Here is a 17,779-nt window from a genome sequence, read left to right on the forward strand (position 1 = left end):
GCTGTATCACTGCAGTTTTCCTATGCAATCAAATGAGACCACAACATCTGCCATTGGGGGGGGCACACGCAGTGGGGGAGGGGGGAAATGGGCAGAAGAGTGGTGAAGAAAAATATATACATAATTCTTCAAATCCATTTAAAGGCACAACACATCGATTCAAATATAATACAATAATGATTATTGAAGTCTACTTTTACAGGCTAGAATTAGAAAGCCTTTATTTGCTTTTGCGCGCCTCTCTCACATACACAAATATTTATAAAGACTACCACAATCATTTCTCGGTAAAAAAGGAAACTGAACTAGCTGGCAGGGTCACAGACCCACTTTTCTGCGTGATGTAAAACACAGTAATAGGATTTACAAATTAGCGTATTGGTGTCATAATAAATATTAATATTTGCATCTCCTTCCTGTCCAAATAAAGTCATAAAATTCTGTTTGTGTCAACCTAGGAGACGCATTACAACAGAATACCCGTAATCTGAATGATTGCAGTGTGCCTCTGTATAAAAATAATTGCTTTGAATTTTCAGAATCTGAGCTTGCAGAGGAGGCTTGTCATGTTCAAACTACTAATTTGCTGTCGCCACTTTATTGAAAATAGCCTGTAAGTTGTTATTAAATGTATCGACTGAACGACAGAGAGAGTAGTAAAACTGCCCCTTAAGATGGCTTTTAATAGGAAGCTGAGAAACAAATTTTGCAGCAGCATCGATTTGAAGAGTTCAATCAAAACTCCATTTCAAAACTAATTAGTCTGAGATCCACGACACATTGACACGTTCTTGCAGAATCGCAGCGGTTACAAAGGGAAAGCTGAACTAACACATTGTCAGGACCTCCAGCCAAGGGGACTAAACTGGAAACTAAGGGTCCGTTATTAGGGCATCTTTGAAATCAGGACCAGTTCCGAGTAGTTACACGATGAATTGAGGTTCCTTCCAAAGCTTTACGATAGGCATTTTTCCTCCTCCGTTGCCACTAGTAATGAAGTTGGCACGTAGAAAAGGTGCACGGGAAGCACCGCAAGAGGCGGCAGCAAGGCACTCTTACATTTCTAAAGCAAAGATCCAAAAATCTCAGGTAGCGGGGGGCGACAAGGGCGTTGCTGGGCAGGGTGGAGGAAGAAAGGCAAAGATGAACAGACAGCGTTACTTGTCTGGGAGAGTCTGAACCCGCTGAGCGGCTCTTGAGCCCCCTGTACCATTGCACCACCCAGCCAAAAACACAGCTTTCGGACTGCGGATCTCCTTGCACTACTTGTCTTCATTAAGCATTCATTTGTTATACAGTTCTCTCTGATGAGAAGCAGTGGTACACCTTGAACGTCTGTGAATTCTAATGAATGTAGTCAAACTAATCCAGAGGCTTTCCACACTTCTTAGGTTTTCCCTAAGCATGTTCCCAGAACTATTCTGTTTTGGGAAGTCACTTCAGCTGAATCTTCTGCTAAAATTCCTAAAAATGACTTGCAAAGTTGGAACACCTTTCTGCTGCTTTATATTATTTACCAGGAAAATTAAGCTTATTTTTCCTTCTCTACTGTTATGGTTTTGTTCTGTAATACCACTAACAGGAAAAAGGTTTTATCTTTTAAAAAAAATATTATTCCTCCTTACCGGTAAAAGAAGTCTTCCACAGTAACTATTCTTTACTGAAAAAGTTGTTTCACATGGTTTCTGAGAGGCTGGAGAGCTAATTATCTAACCAGGGGGACTGTCCAGGACAGTATTTGATTTAAAAGGCTTGAGGCTTTAGGTGCTCAATTAAGTAGCTATCGGTCTCAGACTGGACTTTAATGGGCTCTTTTCTCTTTAACTGCAGCAATGGGTAGAGATACCCCAGGTCAGGCTAATTAAAGCCAGGGGACTCTTTAATTGTGATGACAGAATTGGTTTCAGTTTCCTCTTTGGGTCCTCAGTCCAAGAAGGTCATTAATATTTCAACATTTGGGCAATGCAATCAATCACAAACATCAAGAGGTTCCCTGTAAGGACAAGGCAGCTCTTCTACACTTCGCAGCATTTTACTGAGCCACCTTAAATTAACTACTGTGTGGTTCCAACACAGCGCTCCCCACACCCCCAAACACACAAACGCTCCTGGGGTTTTTTTGGGTTGGGTTTTGGTTTGTTGTGGGTATTTTTTTCCCCCCATAACTTTCACAAGAGTGGGAATGAAGGCAGCGAGAAATCTTTTCAGCCCAGTTTCCCATCTTGCCACTCAAAATTCAGTATCAGCAGAAACACTTCTCTAGCAACTTACACTAACAAAATAAGGTTCCAGTTGTTTCCAAAATTGTGGAGAGAGATTTAAGTGCCCAGATTCTTCCCCAACACGGTGCACATTTGTGCCCACAAATATATATCCAAGCCCTAGCAAAGAGAAACGCACATCCAGACCTACTGATCTAGAAGCAATTGGTGTTTCTGTACATTCCCTATGTTTAATCTAAATTCTGCACCAGCTATGTTAAATGTAACAAAGAAAGGCAACACAGAAATTATGCCTGGAGCCAAGTCCATTAAAGGTACTTCAGGATAACTAGAGACCAAGCACCTTAAAAGCACCAGAAGCTATTGATACTTAAAAGGGGGGCTGTGCATAATGGCAAGTGCTGCATTAGAGAAGGGGAAGGAAAAAAAAAACAACCCAGCCAAATTACGCTTGGTTAATTCAGAGTAACAGATCTGCCCCCAAGTGAATTGGAGGCCTTGAATTAATTCTGTTATGACAAATCAAGATAAACGTTCCCCCTAAATTGCATGCGATTTAATTAATTTTTGAGATCCTGGTTTTTTTTTTTTTTTTTCCTAGCTAATAGTTCACATGCTCCTGTGCTGTCATTGTGCTTGAGTGGGCAGACTTCAAAGTGATATTAAATAACCAACTATTAGATTTACCTAGCACGTCCTATTGGAAAAGTGCCATTTAATTACCTAGCCTGTTCAATTAAAGGGACAGCATTCCCCGAATATAGCAGCTTGCCGCTGATTACCAGGGAAATGAACCCGCTGCCCGCCGGCCCCCTCCCCGGCGCGCCGCGGCGCACACTGCGGCTGCGGGCGAGGCGCCCCACGGCCGCGCTCCGGCGCGGCCCCACGCACCCCCGCGGAAGGGGCCGGGCGGGTTGCGCCCACGCCACGCGGCGAGGAGCGGGCGCCCCAGGAGGGGCCGCGGGCGCTGCCCCTTTAAGACGCGCCCGGGCAGCCCCCCCCCCCTTCCCCACCACTCCCTGCTCTCTCTTAGAGGCCAATTTTGTTAATTAAATGTTTTGTTTGCGACGCGGCTCTCATTCATTTCGGACACGTCATTCCAAGCAGATCTAAGCCAGGGACCAGATCTCATTAGATAAAACCTATCAGAACCAAGAGAAAATGGAGGAGACACTAATTAAAGCTTTTAATTGTGCGGGCTGGCTGCCGCGCTGCCGCTCGAGCCGGCGGCCCCAGGCTGGGCGCGCGCGCCGCTGGCCGCGGGGCGGGCGGGGCAGGCGGGGCAGGGAGCGAGCCCCGCGCCCCCGCCCCCTTCCCAGGCGCCCCGGCGCTGGGCGACAGCGGCCGCCGGTCCGCGCGCGGGCTGCGGGGGAAGGGGCGCGCCGTGTTGCTTAAACGGCCACAGAAACCCACTCGCGAGCCCCAGCCGGTCAGGAAAGCTCAGCAACGAACGGCCCCGCGGCCGGGGCCCGAGCAGCCCGGCCCCTCTCGCCTAGCGCCTGCCGGGCCCATCAAGCCTCTTGCTCGTTCGGCCCGTCGTGCCCAGCGTGCGCCCGCGATCAGGAACCGTGCCCGGGGAGGGAATCTGCCGCCGCAAAAGCCCTACTGAAAACGAAGGGGCGGTGGGGGGGCCGAGGACGGCAGAGGGGAAGCGGGGAGCCTGGCTGCCAGGTGGACGGCACCCCGCCGTCCCGAGCAGGCCCAGGGCGCGGGCCTCGCTCAGCCGGCGCGAGCTGGGTGGAGGTGGAAGCCTGCGAAGTCCGCTTCTCGCGGGAAAGCTCCAAGCCCGCTCGGCCGCGCCGTCCTACCCCACCTGCAGCGCAGGGTGTCCAGCTCGAGTTTCAGCACGCATCTGCCAAGTTATTTTTGCATGTCAAATTACACTAGATTTAAAGAGAAGTCAGGCGATAGAACAAGGAGATCAATTCAAACCCCTCATCTGATAAAGCATCCTATTCATAATCGCCTACATTAAAATAAACGAGTATTAATTTTTGGCAACACAAAACCAGAGAACTGCGATAAGCTTGCCTGAACTTGCCTCTGGGATACAGTGGATGCATCTTCTCTTTTTAATTAGTAGTAATCAGACATGAGGGTTCGTTTGATGGTGTTGGTCGAGTGATGAATCTGTCCTATTCAGTACATCTTAACAGTAGTGTCAGTTTTTCCACTTCAAACAAGACTCTTTCCCTAACACCGTTCTGCTCTATTTAATTACAATTCTGCCAGGCTTAGGCTTGTTGCTTAGGATGATGACCAAAAAACACCATTAAACCCCCCTCCATGTGCTGATTTTCTAGCATTTCTCTCTAAAAATGCCCCCAAGAACTAGCAAAGCTAAGGCTCTGACTCCTCAACAGCACCGAGAGCTGCGTTTCATCTGCCGCACTGACCGAAGGTGCAGCCACGCACCAGGACAGAGGCTGCACTACCAGGGAAACCAAGTCTTAGCTCCGACCTTTTACAGCACGGAGGTCGCCATGCATCCACACACATTCACTACAGGCCTGATCTTCTCAAATAGACGTCAAGTTTTACAGCATAAGCAAACTCGTAACATTTTGTGGCTGTGGTGTTCTTCATTTTTTTTTTTCTTTCCAGAAAGAAAGGAAAAGAAAGTGGAACGTTTTGGCCATCAAGGAAAAAAACCTGGGTCAACTCTTGACATTTACTGGAAATGAGAAGCCAGCAGCATTTAAACAAAACACAATTTGTTTTAACTATGCATTTCTGTTATGCCGGGAAGGTATGGGGCTTTTTTGTTGTTTTTTTTAATTACCGAGTGTTGAAATAGAACACCTCCTTGAAGCATTCATGTGCATCAGTCTATCAAACCATTTACTCAAATTAAATGTGTAATCCTTCAAAATGCCTCCTTTTAAATTAATGAGTTTAAGTAGCTTGAGTTCACCTGAAAAGATCGTACGGGCACCTGACCTCAAGAATTCTTTCTATTAATTATATTGGAAACTCGTTGGAAGGGATACTCTGCATAATCTTACTGTACCCCAACAGATGCGAGATTAGTAAGGCTTAGTTCCCCCCACCCAAATCTGTGGCATTTAAAGCAAACCGCTCCAAAAAGAGGCAAGAAATAAAGAGCAAGGGCATATCCCTCCTCTCCTATCCCCTGCATTTTCTACACTGGAAGTTAAGAAAAATGTCGGTGGAGAGCTTCTCCTAAGAGTGCGAAGACAACCATCACACCACTGGTTTTGGCTAGAAGTAGAAGCCCTCCAACTGACAGTTAATGGGCTCTTTCACAAGGAGAACGGAGAATGAGTCATTCTGTTTCCACTCAAAGGAGTTTAAAGGTGCTTATGTAAATATCATAATTAATCAGATACTAAAGGCAGGCATTTCATTATTTAGCGCCTCTGCCACAGCCTTATTTAAGCCCCGTGATTTTAACATTTACCGTTCAGATATGCACACTTCTCCTTCAACACTACAACAAAGCAGATTAATTTAGCCTCTCTGATTGCTGTTTATTTTTAGTTAGGACTTGTTTTGTGCTGACAAACCACTTTAAAGTTACAGTCGTCGTGCCGCCCCCCCAACTCTTCCCTCCGCCTGGCAGCCGCGCCCCGGGCCGGGCGCTAGCATCCCTCCCCGCTCCCAAAGCGGGGGCGACCCCGCGCCACGGGCGCCCGCCCGCCAGAACGGCAGGGAGGAGAGAAGGAAGACAGGGCAGGGAGGAAGGGGGAACGCGGCCGACCCCGGCCGGCGTGAGGCGCCTCACCTGATGTAGTCGTTTCTGCAGAGGATCATGCCGCTCTTGGTGTAGCAGGAGGTGCCGATGTCGCCCAGCTGGGCCTGGCAGCACGAGCACTTCAGGCAGCGGCTGTGCCAGTAGCTGTCCATGGCGTAGAGCAGGAAGCGGTCGGCGATCTTCCCCCCGCAGCCGGCGCACCTCTTCCACGAGAGGGAGCCCGCCGTCACCGGGGGCGGCTGCGAGCTGCCGCCGGGGTTCACCATGGCCTGCGCGGGAGAGGGGCGGCGGCGGGTCACGGGCGGGACGAGACGGGACCGGGCGGGACGGCAGCGCGGCGCGCGCCCCGCCCGCCTCCCGCCGCGCCCGCCACGGGGCTGGGGGGGGGGCCGCGAGGCCGGCACGGGGCGGGGGTGGGGGGGGGTGCAAAGCGCGCGCGCCCCGCCCGCCCCGGGCTCGTGCAGCTGCAGCTCCCACGTCAGGAACAGTCCCGGGGTTTGTTTTGCTTATGAAAAAAAAGTGTGTGAAGAGTGAACCAAAAAAAAAAAAAAGTTGTGAAACTGGTTTTTCGATCTAGGAGAGACTCGGCAGGCTCGGGGCGGTAGCGAGGGGCTGGGGACCGGCCGTCCAGAGCTCAGGAATTTTTTTTATTTTTTCATTTTGGAGACATAAAAACACCCAGAGAAAAACACTCCAGGCTGAGGACACTGGCCCGAATAATAGATCATTGAACTTCAGGACGCCTGTTAACTTCCTACACAAACACACTCAACTTTTGTCTCGCTAATCTGCCCTTGATCAGCAGTTTAAATGCTAAAGCTTTGTTACTAAAAAAAAAAAAAAAAAGTTTACCGACCACAGGAAAGCAGCAGAATAACGAAGCGCACAGCTCCGGCGGGGGTTACTCTGGCCGCCTCCAAAACTGCTACCAAGGGCATTTTTCACTTTCTAATAACTGCTTTATGCAAGCGGGACAACCGAGAGATAATATAGGAATCAATTCATAAAGCTTACTCTAAACCGATTAATTTGTTGCCTTCAATCCAGAGTCCAATAAACTCCCGGTGCTCCTCTAGTCACTTATACTATAAAAAGATCAAGTTATTTACTGCCAATTAAGCAGCATGTTTTGTCTTTGTCCTTTGTAAGCCGTACGCGCTCATGCCGAGGCATCTGGCGATCTGCTGAGGACCCTCGGACCGATGCCCCAGAGCAGCCAGGAGGAACTTTTCCTGCCACTGGCCCAACTCGGCGGCAGGAGGAGGAGAACTGAGGCCGATTTCAAACACACATTTCCTCAGAAGGAGTACCTGGAGGTATGTCCAGTGACCGCACAATAAACCAGAAGAACTGCACCAATTAAGCTGTAACAAAAACCCCGAGACTTTGGAAACAAAACCACTCTAAAAGCCATTAGCATTGCATTTATCCGAACGCATCATATACCTTTATGTAAATTGATTTCTGATGCATTTGTTCAAGGAATTGCCTTTTGTTACAGTTTCCAGCTTGAGCCTAAATGAATCTGCATTTCCTGCTCCGAGTCTTTAAACCGTTTCCCTACGCTTTAAATCACTTCGGATGTCTTTAAAGAAAGAAAAAGACTCCATGCCACCACCTCCTTAGCTCGTCTTTGTCGAAGGCAAATATATATAAATATAAAATGGGAAACGTTACACTGAGAAAACCGTCCAGTAACCCCATTAAGCTAAAGCTCTTAAGGACAAGCAATACCTTAATGCTGATTAAATCTAAAAAGATGAATCAAGAGGACTGACCAGAAAGTGACTCCCTTGATAACTAAGGACGGGCCCTCATCAAGTTTCATTTAGAGTTGGGGGGGGAGCTTTTAACTTAAATAGGCTTACTCTAGTAATTACACAGCCAAGCAATTTAGGTCCTGGGATAGGAGTCAGTGAAATAGAAAGCAGAGCTGGAGGCTAGAGGCAAAATAACTCCCCCCCACACCCCTCCCCGCCTTTTAACTGCGTCTCTGGTGTTTTTTTAATGGAGACCAAGGGAGGGACAAGCGGAGAGCTGGCAATTTGTAGTACAAAAATGGATGCTTAATTCATGTCTTGGTTTTAATTAGGTGATTCACCGGATTTCTCCTGGACTGAAACAAAAGACCGTGTGGGGGGCAGGAAGGGAACCGGAGAGGAGAGAAAGAGAGAGCCCACTTTGATCTTTTCTGCCACTGTTTCAGAAGGGTGTTTACTGCGGGGGAAGCGGGTGCCCCCGCCCCTCCCGTCCCCTCCATTCGCAGCCGCGGCAAGGCAGAGCCGCTTCCCGGCGGCAGTGGGAAGGGGGCAAAGGGAAGGCGAGGAGAAAGGCGAGGAGAGGACGGGGGGAGCCGCCGGAGCGGCGGCCGCCGCCACGCTCTGCAGCGGGGGCCGCGACAACGCCCGGGGCGCCCCGCCGCCGCGGCGGGCAGCGCGGGACGTCGGCGGGGCGGGGGGCGCGGGCATGCAACCGCACACGCATACGCTGGGAAACAAGGAACGAGTACCGGCTCTTCTTACCTGCTTCCCCTCTATATTGCAAGAGGCCGGGGAGCAGCGCCGCTCAGGGTGTCTGAGGAGGTCTCCTTGCGAAGAAAGAAACACAGCACTCGCCCTCTCTCTGGCTTTCGGGAGCCCGCCGCCCGGGAAGGGGCAGCTCGGGCTGGAAAAATAGAGATATTTCTATGAGAGGCGTCTGCCTGGGTCCTTCCTCCAGCTCACGCTTCCCTGGAGGGGAGCTGCAGAGCTCGGTCCCTGCCGCTGAGCCGCACACGCAGGGCGCCGCCGCCGCTCGCTGCTGCAATCGCCGGGTAAGTTTGGCAATGTGGCTTCACTTTGTACCGCTTCCCCCCCGCCCCCCCACCTCCGCCCCCTTCTCTGGGCTGCGGCGGCGGCCGAGCCTCCCGCGGCGCGGAGCCGGCCGGCCGCGGCCCGCCGAGGCGCCTCAGAGGGGAGGGCGCGAGCCGGCGAGTTTGCGGGGGGCCGGGCGCAGAGCTGCTGCCGGGGAGCCTGCCGCGGCGGCGTGGGCAGGGCGCGGGAGGAGGCCCCGCCGCCTGCGCGAGCGTGTGTGTGTGTGTGTCCGTGTGCGTGCGCTGCCCCTCACACATGTGTTACTGACAGAGCAGAATCCCAACTACACTCCGGCTCGGCTCCGCCGTCAGCCCGCCGCAGCCAATCCGCCCCCGGCTTGTTCAGGCGGAATAATAAAACCTGCCAATCCCCGAGAAGACAAAGGAATGAGTGAAAGGGGAGGAAAAAAAAAAAAAAAGAAAAAAAGAGGAGAGAAAGGGAGGGGGCGAGGAGGAGGAGGAGGGGAATGGAGAGGAAGGAGGGAGTCAGGTGGGCCGCGGTGGCCGCACCGCCCGCCCGCCCGGGCGCTGGGGAGAGGCGCGCGCGCGGCCGTTAGGGCGCCGCCCGCCCCGCCCCGCTCCCGGCCACCAGTTGAGAAACTTAGCGGCGAGGGGCCGTCCCGGCTGCCCCCGACCCGGCCACCTTGGGGACAGGCCCGCCCCGCCCGGGCGGCGGCCTCCGTCTGTCAGAGCCCTTCCTGGGCGCTGGGCGCTTCCCCCGCCGCCGCGGCCCCGCCGAGCCGGGGAGCAAGTCGAGGAGGGGAGGTGCGGCCCCGCGGCCGTGGGCGCCGGTCCTCGCCGCCCTCCTGGCGCTCCCCGGTGCCTGCGGCCTCGTCCCGCCCCGGGGTGGGCTGGCGCTTGGGTGCCGCGCCGGGGCGGGGAGGAGGCCGTGAGGGACGTGCCCGGCTCGCCCCTCGGGTGGAGGGGGCCGGGGCGGGCCTCCGACTTCCAACAATTCCCCCGGTGAAACCGTCGGGGAGCTGTGCTCGGGGATCGGCGTCCGAATGCGGCCCGCTATTATCACCACCCTGTAAAGGTTTGAAGGGTTAAGCTGCGCAATTGGCTGGCAGCTGGCAACACGACTTGTCATTCGAGAAGACAACTGCATTTCTGAGGAGGAAGCCCAGGGATGATCGCAAATCAGAAGAAGTAATGTTCGGTAGGGACACTTAAAATTGGAAAAACCCATCTATTGATTGCACATTTTTGAGGCCTAAGCACAGCACGCAGGATAAGCAGAAGCACAGCAGCATATAACTAAAAAAACTCTCCAAATAATAAAAGTATGTATAAACATGCCACAGTTGTTGGGTGTTAGCCCCGTGAACAGTCACTCCTGCATGTGGCAGGGGTTTGCCTAAGTGCCAGGATAGGTCTTGCCTGGTATTGTCTCGCACAGGGCACATGCATGCCTGTGTCACGCAGCATATGCAAATGCCCTCCACTGGGCCAACCACGGCTAAAGAGTCAGATAAATTATACATTTCCAGGATCTGTGAAAGAACAGAAAAACTTAATAATACGAGTTTCTCGATTCCAGACTGCTGACGTCAGTAGCAGCCAATGCAGCGAGGACTGTGGGGCCGGCTGGCCAGGCGCCGCTGCAGCTGCAGCAAGGCACGGGCAGCAGCTGTGTGCACATACAGGCCGACACCGACCTGCGCCATGGAAGAGGGCAGGGCAGGTCTTGTCACGGCTCGGGGGTACCATCAATTGCTGTTGTCAAAGAAATATTCTGTGATGGCAGCACAACTCGATGACAAGTTTGCGCACGTCCGCCATCTCTCAGTTTTCCAAGGCAACAAAGTATTTTAAACCTGCTCCCGCTGGCGGCTAACGTAGAAGGGATGTACTCACACAGGTAGATGAAACCTTAGCCGGGAGTATTTATTTACAAATAAGTGCATTAGTACAAAAACGCAGGCCGAGTTCCCTCCGAGAGGCCGACTGGTAAGCCCGGCCTCGGGAGCCGCAGCCCAGGTGTACTTTAACCACACCGCCACCTGTGGGCCTCCCGCATTTCTGCATCCCTGGCCTCGGCGGGACCACGGAGGCGTGAGCCCAGTAACCGGCTAAAATTTAAGGAAAAAATGTCTCGCGAGGGAAAACGTACTTGGGAAAACATAGGATATGATAGATATGTTTTGTTTCTAATCATATAGCAAATAAAATACTGAAACTTGAATGGCACCAGAGGTATGATTTAAATGCAGGAGAGAAGTCTCCTTCTGTCTTTCTGACTTTCTCAGAGTCTGTGCATAAAGCGGACTGGGAGCGCATGGAAAGCTTCCACAGGGAAAGGGGGGAGAGGACCGGTGTTGCGGTTAAAAGTAACGTATTTTTTTAGCATAGGTCTATGAAATATATCATCTGGATGTAATCTCCGTGTACATACTACATTTAAACATACTCAGCAGTTTTAGATTTGTTACTTAGGATCTGGTACAATTTAAAATTATATAGAAACTAACAAGGCATGCTACAGATAATCAACAGTCACTGTTATTCTAGCTCTCTGACAGCTAAGAGCACAAGAACAGTGCAAATGCCAAGCTAAAATATAATCTAAGTTGTCTAATTATCTAAGCCTGTAATGGCTGGAAGCTACCAAATTCAGGCTCTGGAAGAGCCATCAGGAGCTCTCCTGATTGGAAAAAGATATTCTACCAAGAAACTCTGCCATAGGCACTAAAATGTTTACTAGTCTTAAAACTGATAGTGGTACGAAAAATGGGAATTACCTTCTCAAGGAGCAGAGTTTGAAATGGCTTAATGACATCTTCCAAATACCATGACAATGTTCATCTCTTCTTCTGAAGTCTGATCTTCACTAATTTTTGTGATTAATTTTAACAGAGGAAGCCTTAACTGAGAGCATTTTGCAGAGCAATATTTTTCTAATTTTTCTTTTGTGCAGCATCTGCTGTTGCTGTGCTGTCATCTTCGTTATGTTTTTCATTGTCTATGTGCCATAATGTAATTAGTTAGTTCAACATCATCTGTGCTATTAGATGAGATGTTTCTATGGTAAGTTAACATAGTTCTGTGTAATTGGTAGATTTCAGCAGTAGGCATGAATGTATCCATCAACTTTAGGTCGATTTGAGTCCGCAAGATTTAAATTCACTTGGCATACGTTATCCTCGAAGACTGTTAATTTTGGCTGAATGGATAAAAAACACAATGCAGAAGAAAATCTGGCTGCTTATATCACGGTACTGTTGGAGTCTGGGAAAGGAAAGCATAAAATTGCTGGCTTAGTAGTGGCAATCTGAATGTCTGGAAAATGTTATAGCCTGTGATCTAAATCATTCTTAAACCTAGACATGCCCCTAAGATAGCAGGTAGTCCAGAATTCATCAGGGTTATCTCTCTATTCATGAAAGGAGTCTTGGTTCTCTCCCCAAATACTGCATTCCTACGGGACCTCGACTGTTTTTTCCTTTTCTCATTACAGAGAAATGTTGAGGCTGCTGCTTTGTCTTGAGATCTTCCATGCTGCACTTCTTGGCTAGTCCTTGTGTCTTGCGAGCTACACCTTTTGAACAAACAATTAGACTTTTAAAACAAAGCCTCTGACCCCAGTCTCTTTGGAAACAGTGATGAAAAATCAACAGCCATTTGTTACTTTAAAGTAATGCATCCTTTTACTTGCATAGCATCTTCTGGTTTAGGGTCTCAAACAATTTAAAAATGTGACTGGATTAAGTATTTAAGTCGGATATCCAATGATACGGGAGTATGCATCCTGGCAGAAGCTGGGAAGAATCCTGTATGGCTTCACTCTCAATATTCTTTTTCAAGCAGCAGACTGTACTGTTTGCCCCAAAGAGCAAGATAATTCACTTTTAGAAATATGTGTATAGATTTTGACTTGCTTATAAATACATGAGTAACTTCATTTACAGGAACCCAGAACCATGGATGGTCATTAGTAAGCACGGTTCGCTTAGGTAAAGGCCTGCAAGACCCTTTTATCATCACTGTATCCATAACTTAGGACAGGAGCCAAATAATATAAATGTCAGTAATTACAGATATATATTTATATTAACAATGAAGTCCACTTTAGGAAGAGCTAGAGCTATATTTATAATGACCTCATATGGCTAAAATTACGTTCACTAATTTGTCCTGTGCACGTTCCTGTTGGGAGAATTGATATATTACCACAAGCCATGAGTAGCAGAAAGTCCTGGAAGTGAGTTCTGCGACTAAAGTCAAAGACATCAGAGTCTGAAATTATATGTAATTTATGTTTTAAATTAAAAGTCTCTAGAGGCCACTAGAATATGCATATGTAATAATAAGTTCACTACATAAAACAATCTTACAATTGGAAATGCTATATGAATTTTGAAAGAGGGCTTTACATTCCACAGTCTAATAAAACAAGGCACTTTCTAAGCAAATCAGTTAAGATTATCTTGATAGTCTTAAACATATACTGACAATGGATTTTTGTGATGACATACCTGTAGAGTGGTATTTTGTCACAAATATAAACATGAACAGGGTATTTTTATGATTCAGATGTCACCATCTTTAACAAGAAAAAAAACCCTATGACAAATACTTAAAAATATAAACTCATGGGGAACTTACCCTTTAAAGTAAAAAGAAAAGTTTTCTTCACAGATGCTTTTATAGAATTATTCACTAGTCACAATAACAAATGGTCAAATTAGAGGCTGGGGCATCACAGTTTGGTGCTGTTTGAAGGCGCAATTTATAGACAAAAGTAGCCACTGAGCTACTTCAAATTTACAGAGCAAAAAAGATGAACTGCAAAGGAATTTAAAAAAAAAAAAATCTGACTAATTCAACTGAGGAAAATACTCTTAGCTAAGGCAGAGGTATATGTTCATACCACCATTGTTTATGCTTCTGAACATACATCATATTTTATAACAACATGTTTTTGTTAAATCACTGCCACTTCTTTTCAGTCAGAATTCACTTCAAAAAATTTCAGCAGAGAAAGTAAACTTGTCTTCTTCTCCCTCTGAGATGAGAAATCATTGAAACATATTAAATATTTTCTACTCAGAGCTGACTATTTTTTTCTTGTAGCCATTTTTTAAATTTCCTTTGTCAGAGTAACATTTTTTGAAGAACGTAACTGCACTTTGGTATGATTTCAGAAAACAGTCCTGTGCAGAATTGAGTAAAAACAACGTTCTGGAATAATGTGTTACAATGAAAAATGAAAGCATAACTCTAGCCTGTATTATTTAATTAATTAGACAAGTAAGTTTAAATATGCAGAAGAAATTAGTATATGCCCAAGTGAGTAAACAGCATGTTTGATTTTTTTTTATGGTGTTGTCCACACATAATACCTTAATAATTGCATTGAAATTATTTTCAAAGATGTGTGTCCAGTAGCAAATCCTATGTCATTAGAATATCTGCCCATTATGAGTGTATCCAGGAAATTAATTATTTACTGTAAGTCATTGCTGTGGAGGAGCATATCTGATATCCTTGTGAAGTTCCCATAACCACTGAACGATGCTGTATTTTACAGAAAGCTCCATGACTGATCTTTGCCACCTCTTTTGCACCTATCCACAGAGAAGACCCTTGTGATATCTGGCTTGGGCTATAGTAAACCGATGGATGAACATTTGATCGAGCTGGTTTTTTCTGTAGGTCTTTAGGGGAAGTGCACAACATGGAGCTTCAGAGGGTTTTGTTGTATGATACATCATCGATGGGAAGGCGTAGTTTTACCTAATACATCTAGATGTTTGTGGTGACTGTTTCTGATAGAAATTTGACATTAGCCATTGTTTCAAAGAGCTGAGAGAAAGCAAGGTACGGACTGAGAACTGACACACACACATTACAGGGTTCTTCTGCTGAAGTTGTCCTTTTAATTTAAGGGCTAGCAGCACAGTATGAGAAAGTCGAGGGTTACAAAAATAAAGAGGAAGAGCAGCCTGGTGACTTGTGTCTGGCAGAAATGCCTCTATCATATTTGATCTGAAATTTACATAGATGCCAGTAGTTATGACACGACTGTCACTCTAAGTTCACTTAACTGGACATGAAGCAATAATGACAAACAGTCAGAATGACAGTTCTCCTTCTATTCTGCAGTGAGTTTCTTCCCATCTCAATTCTGCAACATTCCTTCTGTTCACTCCGCCAGACAAATGTGCTTCTGTTATTATGATTTCTCTGTTTGACTCGGCGCAGCCTTACTTTCAGGAAGAGTTTCTAAGCTTTCTATTCAGTTTTTCAGTCATACCATTTATCAAAGCAAACGTTTCTTAGTAACAGTTTTTAACATTAACTCTTTAATAGTTACTTTGCTGATGTAGCCTATTATTTAAAAACATTTTCTTGCGTAAGAATATTACATTATTTTTTATGTAAAATATAGGCCTCTACTTAAGTTGTTTTTCAGAACTGGAGTGACTACTATACTCCATGACCGTAACTCTTTTTGTCATTCTACTATGATTCAGTAGCTTTTGCTGTCTTATAAACAATCTTACAATTAAGAGCTAATGTTAATGGAATAGATTGTTGTCATAGGATAATGGTTTCCTGCTGCTAGATAAATGCTGTGGCAATGCTAGGACATTTATTGAAAGTAATAGTGAAGACAAAGCTACGAGATTTATTTTTAAAGCAGGTGCCATGGATCCAGTGACACCATTCTGTTACAATTGTTTTATTTCTATTTCACTAAGAGACTGATGAAGATGGAAGCATTTTCCCTGATGTATGCAAGTGCAGCAAAGTGACAGTGGCTCATTTCACTGTTACTGAATAAGCTGCATTGCTCTTGGCTCAGGAAGAGATTTATTGTGCGGCTCATCCAATCAGAAAACAGTTTATCTATTAACTACAGCTTTAAAATATGTTGCATTTCTATGAACAAGATGGGGCTTGATGCTTGCTTTCACAGCAGCAGTTAGGCATAGTTCACAGAAAAGAAGGAAAGCGAGGCCCTACAGTGCTTGTTCTGCCGGTCCATCCAGAAGCCCCCCTTTCCTCTGTGCCGCAGGGACATCAGGCTGGGGAGGGTGAACCTGTCCATAGCATGTTCCCCTCCTCCGGAATCAATGGTTCCTTGTCTCCCTTCTTCTGCAGCAAAGGGTGTTGCCTCAGCATTAGCAGAGCAGAAACAGCAGCATTGTTCTTACCAGCACTGCTGTTTAGGGGGTGGAAAGTTTTTGTCTAGTGCTTCCTCTGTCTTTGAGTTCACAGGATCTTGAAGTTTTGAAAAATATGCCTTCTTCCTTTTCCATGACTTTTAAAATTGCTCACTCCTGAACCCTCCAACATGTAACTGTGAAAAGCAGAGCCTGCAAAGCTTCCTAGGCTCTCTATCTGCTCTTGTGGAATTGCAGTAAAACACCGTGATTACCCCAAGTATCCGGCTCCTACAAAATCGGAGTCGATTGTCAGGAAGTTCATGGGATCCATTCAATTCAACAAGCTTTCTCTGAACAGGTATGCCACAGTTGCCTGACTTAGGCCTCAACAGTTCTTTTGTCTTTTCATTTGAACTGTAGAGCAGCTATGCTATGATTCTGTTCCAAGTGGCAGTGTTGTAGCTATGACAGCTGAAGGATATCCCACAAATAATAAAAAATATGATCCCTTCCCACAAACTCTGATCATTCCAAAGCATCTTTAAAGTTATGTTGTAAAACAGCATAATGACTTTATATGACCATAAAGTCCCTGCTAGGATTTCCTTAAGAAACAAACTAATTTTATTATTAAGGCCCAAGGACCTTGATATCAAACCAGCAATTCACTGTTCCAAGGACTTACTTTCTGTAGCTGCTCACAGCACAGCTCTGAATTAACTTCTAACACCAGAGCTTGAAGGCAGTAAACAACTGTAACCTTTTCTTGACCTCAGACACATCTCACAAATAGGGGTTCCGTAAATGCATGAATTTCACTTTAAGCCATGTGCAGACATTCTAAAAACTAATTCACTCTTTATTTTCTGAGTTTTAAGAAAATTTTTGTACTGATAAATGGGCAAGCGTTACAGCACTTGTGCCAAAGAGCCATCAGGTAAGGATGGCCCTCTGCTGAGCCTAACTCTTTATGAAAGGCAAGCACCAGAGAGAACATCATGGAGAAACGCAGAAATGGGAGACCTGTAATCCCAACAGAATGAATCCTGGCAGCTGTGAGGTCCGTCAGGTCATCTGAAGAGCACACAGGCTACAGAGCTCCAGCAAATACATACTCTTCCAACTAGATCTCCATAGCAGCAGTGCATCAGACTTCATCTTGTAACGCTTGTGCCTTCCAGCATCAGTCTCCTATCTGAAGTTTAGGATTCACAGGAAAGTTCTAGGAGATGGAGAATTTCCACATCATTAAAACACTGGAGTCATTTACCTAAGTACCTTTAAGGATGTTATTGTAAGTAGTGTGAAGTCCTGTGATTTTATCAAAATATTTGGTGTATCTATTTAAAGTCCCAACTCTGGAATCATGGTCTTTATACAAACCTGTTTTCAACTTTTTTAATAGGAATATTGAGTCTTTACGGGTTGGGTAAAAACGTTAACTCTTAAAGATCAACGAGAAACAAATAAAAATAATTTCTTCCCATTAAGTATTTTACTTAAAAATTGATTCTTCATTTAATCTAATAAATAGTGAGGAGTCATGATTTCTGAATTTTTGGGATTGCCAGTACAGTAACCAAATGTCCTCTCACCACATAGTGAATCTCCTCAAGGAATCCTTCTCAATTCAAGGAATCCTTCTCAATTCAAGGAATTACTAAACCTATTTTGTCGATAGGCTTCTCCATATCACACAGGACTGCACACAATCAATTAATATTTAACTTCCATACCACATATTGTTCCCACAGAGGGCTGGAGTTCCCCATGTCAGTTATCCTATCTTGAAGTGAATCCCCAGCCTCTCGCAGCTCTTTTGACTAAGGCAGCTCTGTATATCCTGCCTGGATCCGGCCCAGATGCTTTATTTCTATTG

At 46.6% G+C, this 17,779-nt stretch overlaps 1 protein-coding gene across 1 annotated transcript in view; it reads right to left on the minus strand.

Annotated features, from left to right (window-relative positions):
- The window catches only part of LMO4 (LIM domain only 4), a gene marked incomplete at its 3' end in the record, with an annotated part of 8,457 nt that extends 1,430 nt beyond the window's left edge, over positions 1 to 7,027 (minus strand). The window contains exon 1 of the mRNA XM_082002705.1: positions 5,968 to 7,027. Coding sequence (XP_081858831.1) covers positions 5,968 to 6,203 — 236 coding nt within the window. The 5' untranslated portion in view covers positions 6,204 to 7,027. The remainder of the gene's footprint in view (positions 1 to 5,967) is intronic.
- Positions 7,028 to 17,779: the final 10,752 nt, after the last annotated feature.

The sequence above is a fragment of the Phaethon aethereus genome (genome assembly GCF_964289735.1).
Source record: "Phaethon aethereus genome assembly, chromosome: 8".
NCBI lineage: Eukaryota > Metazoa > Chordata > Aves > Phaethontiformes > Phaethontidae > Phaethon > Phaethon aethereus.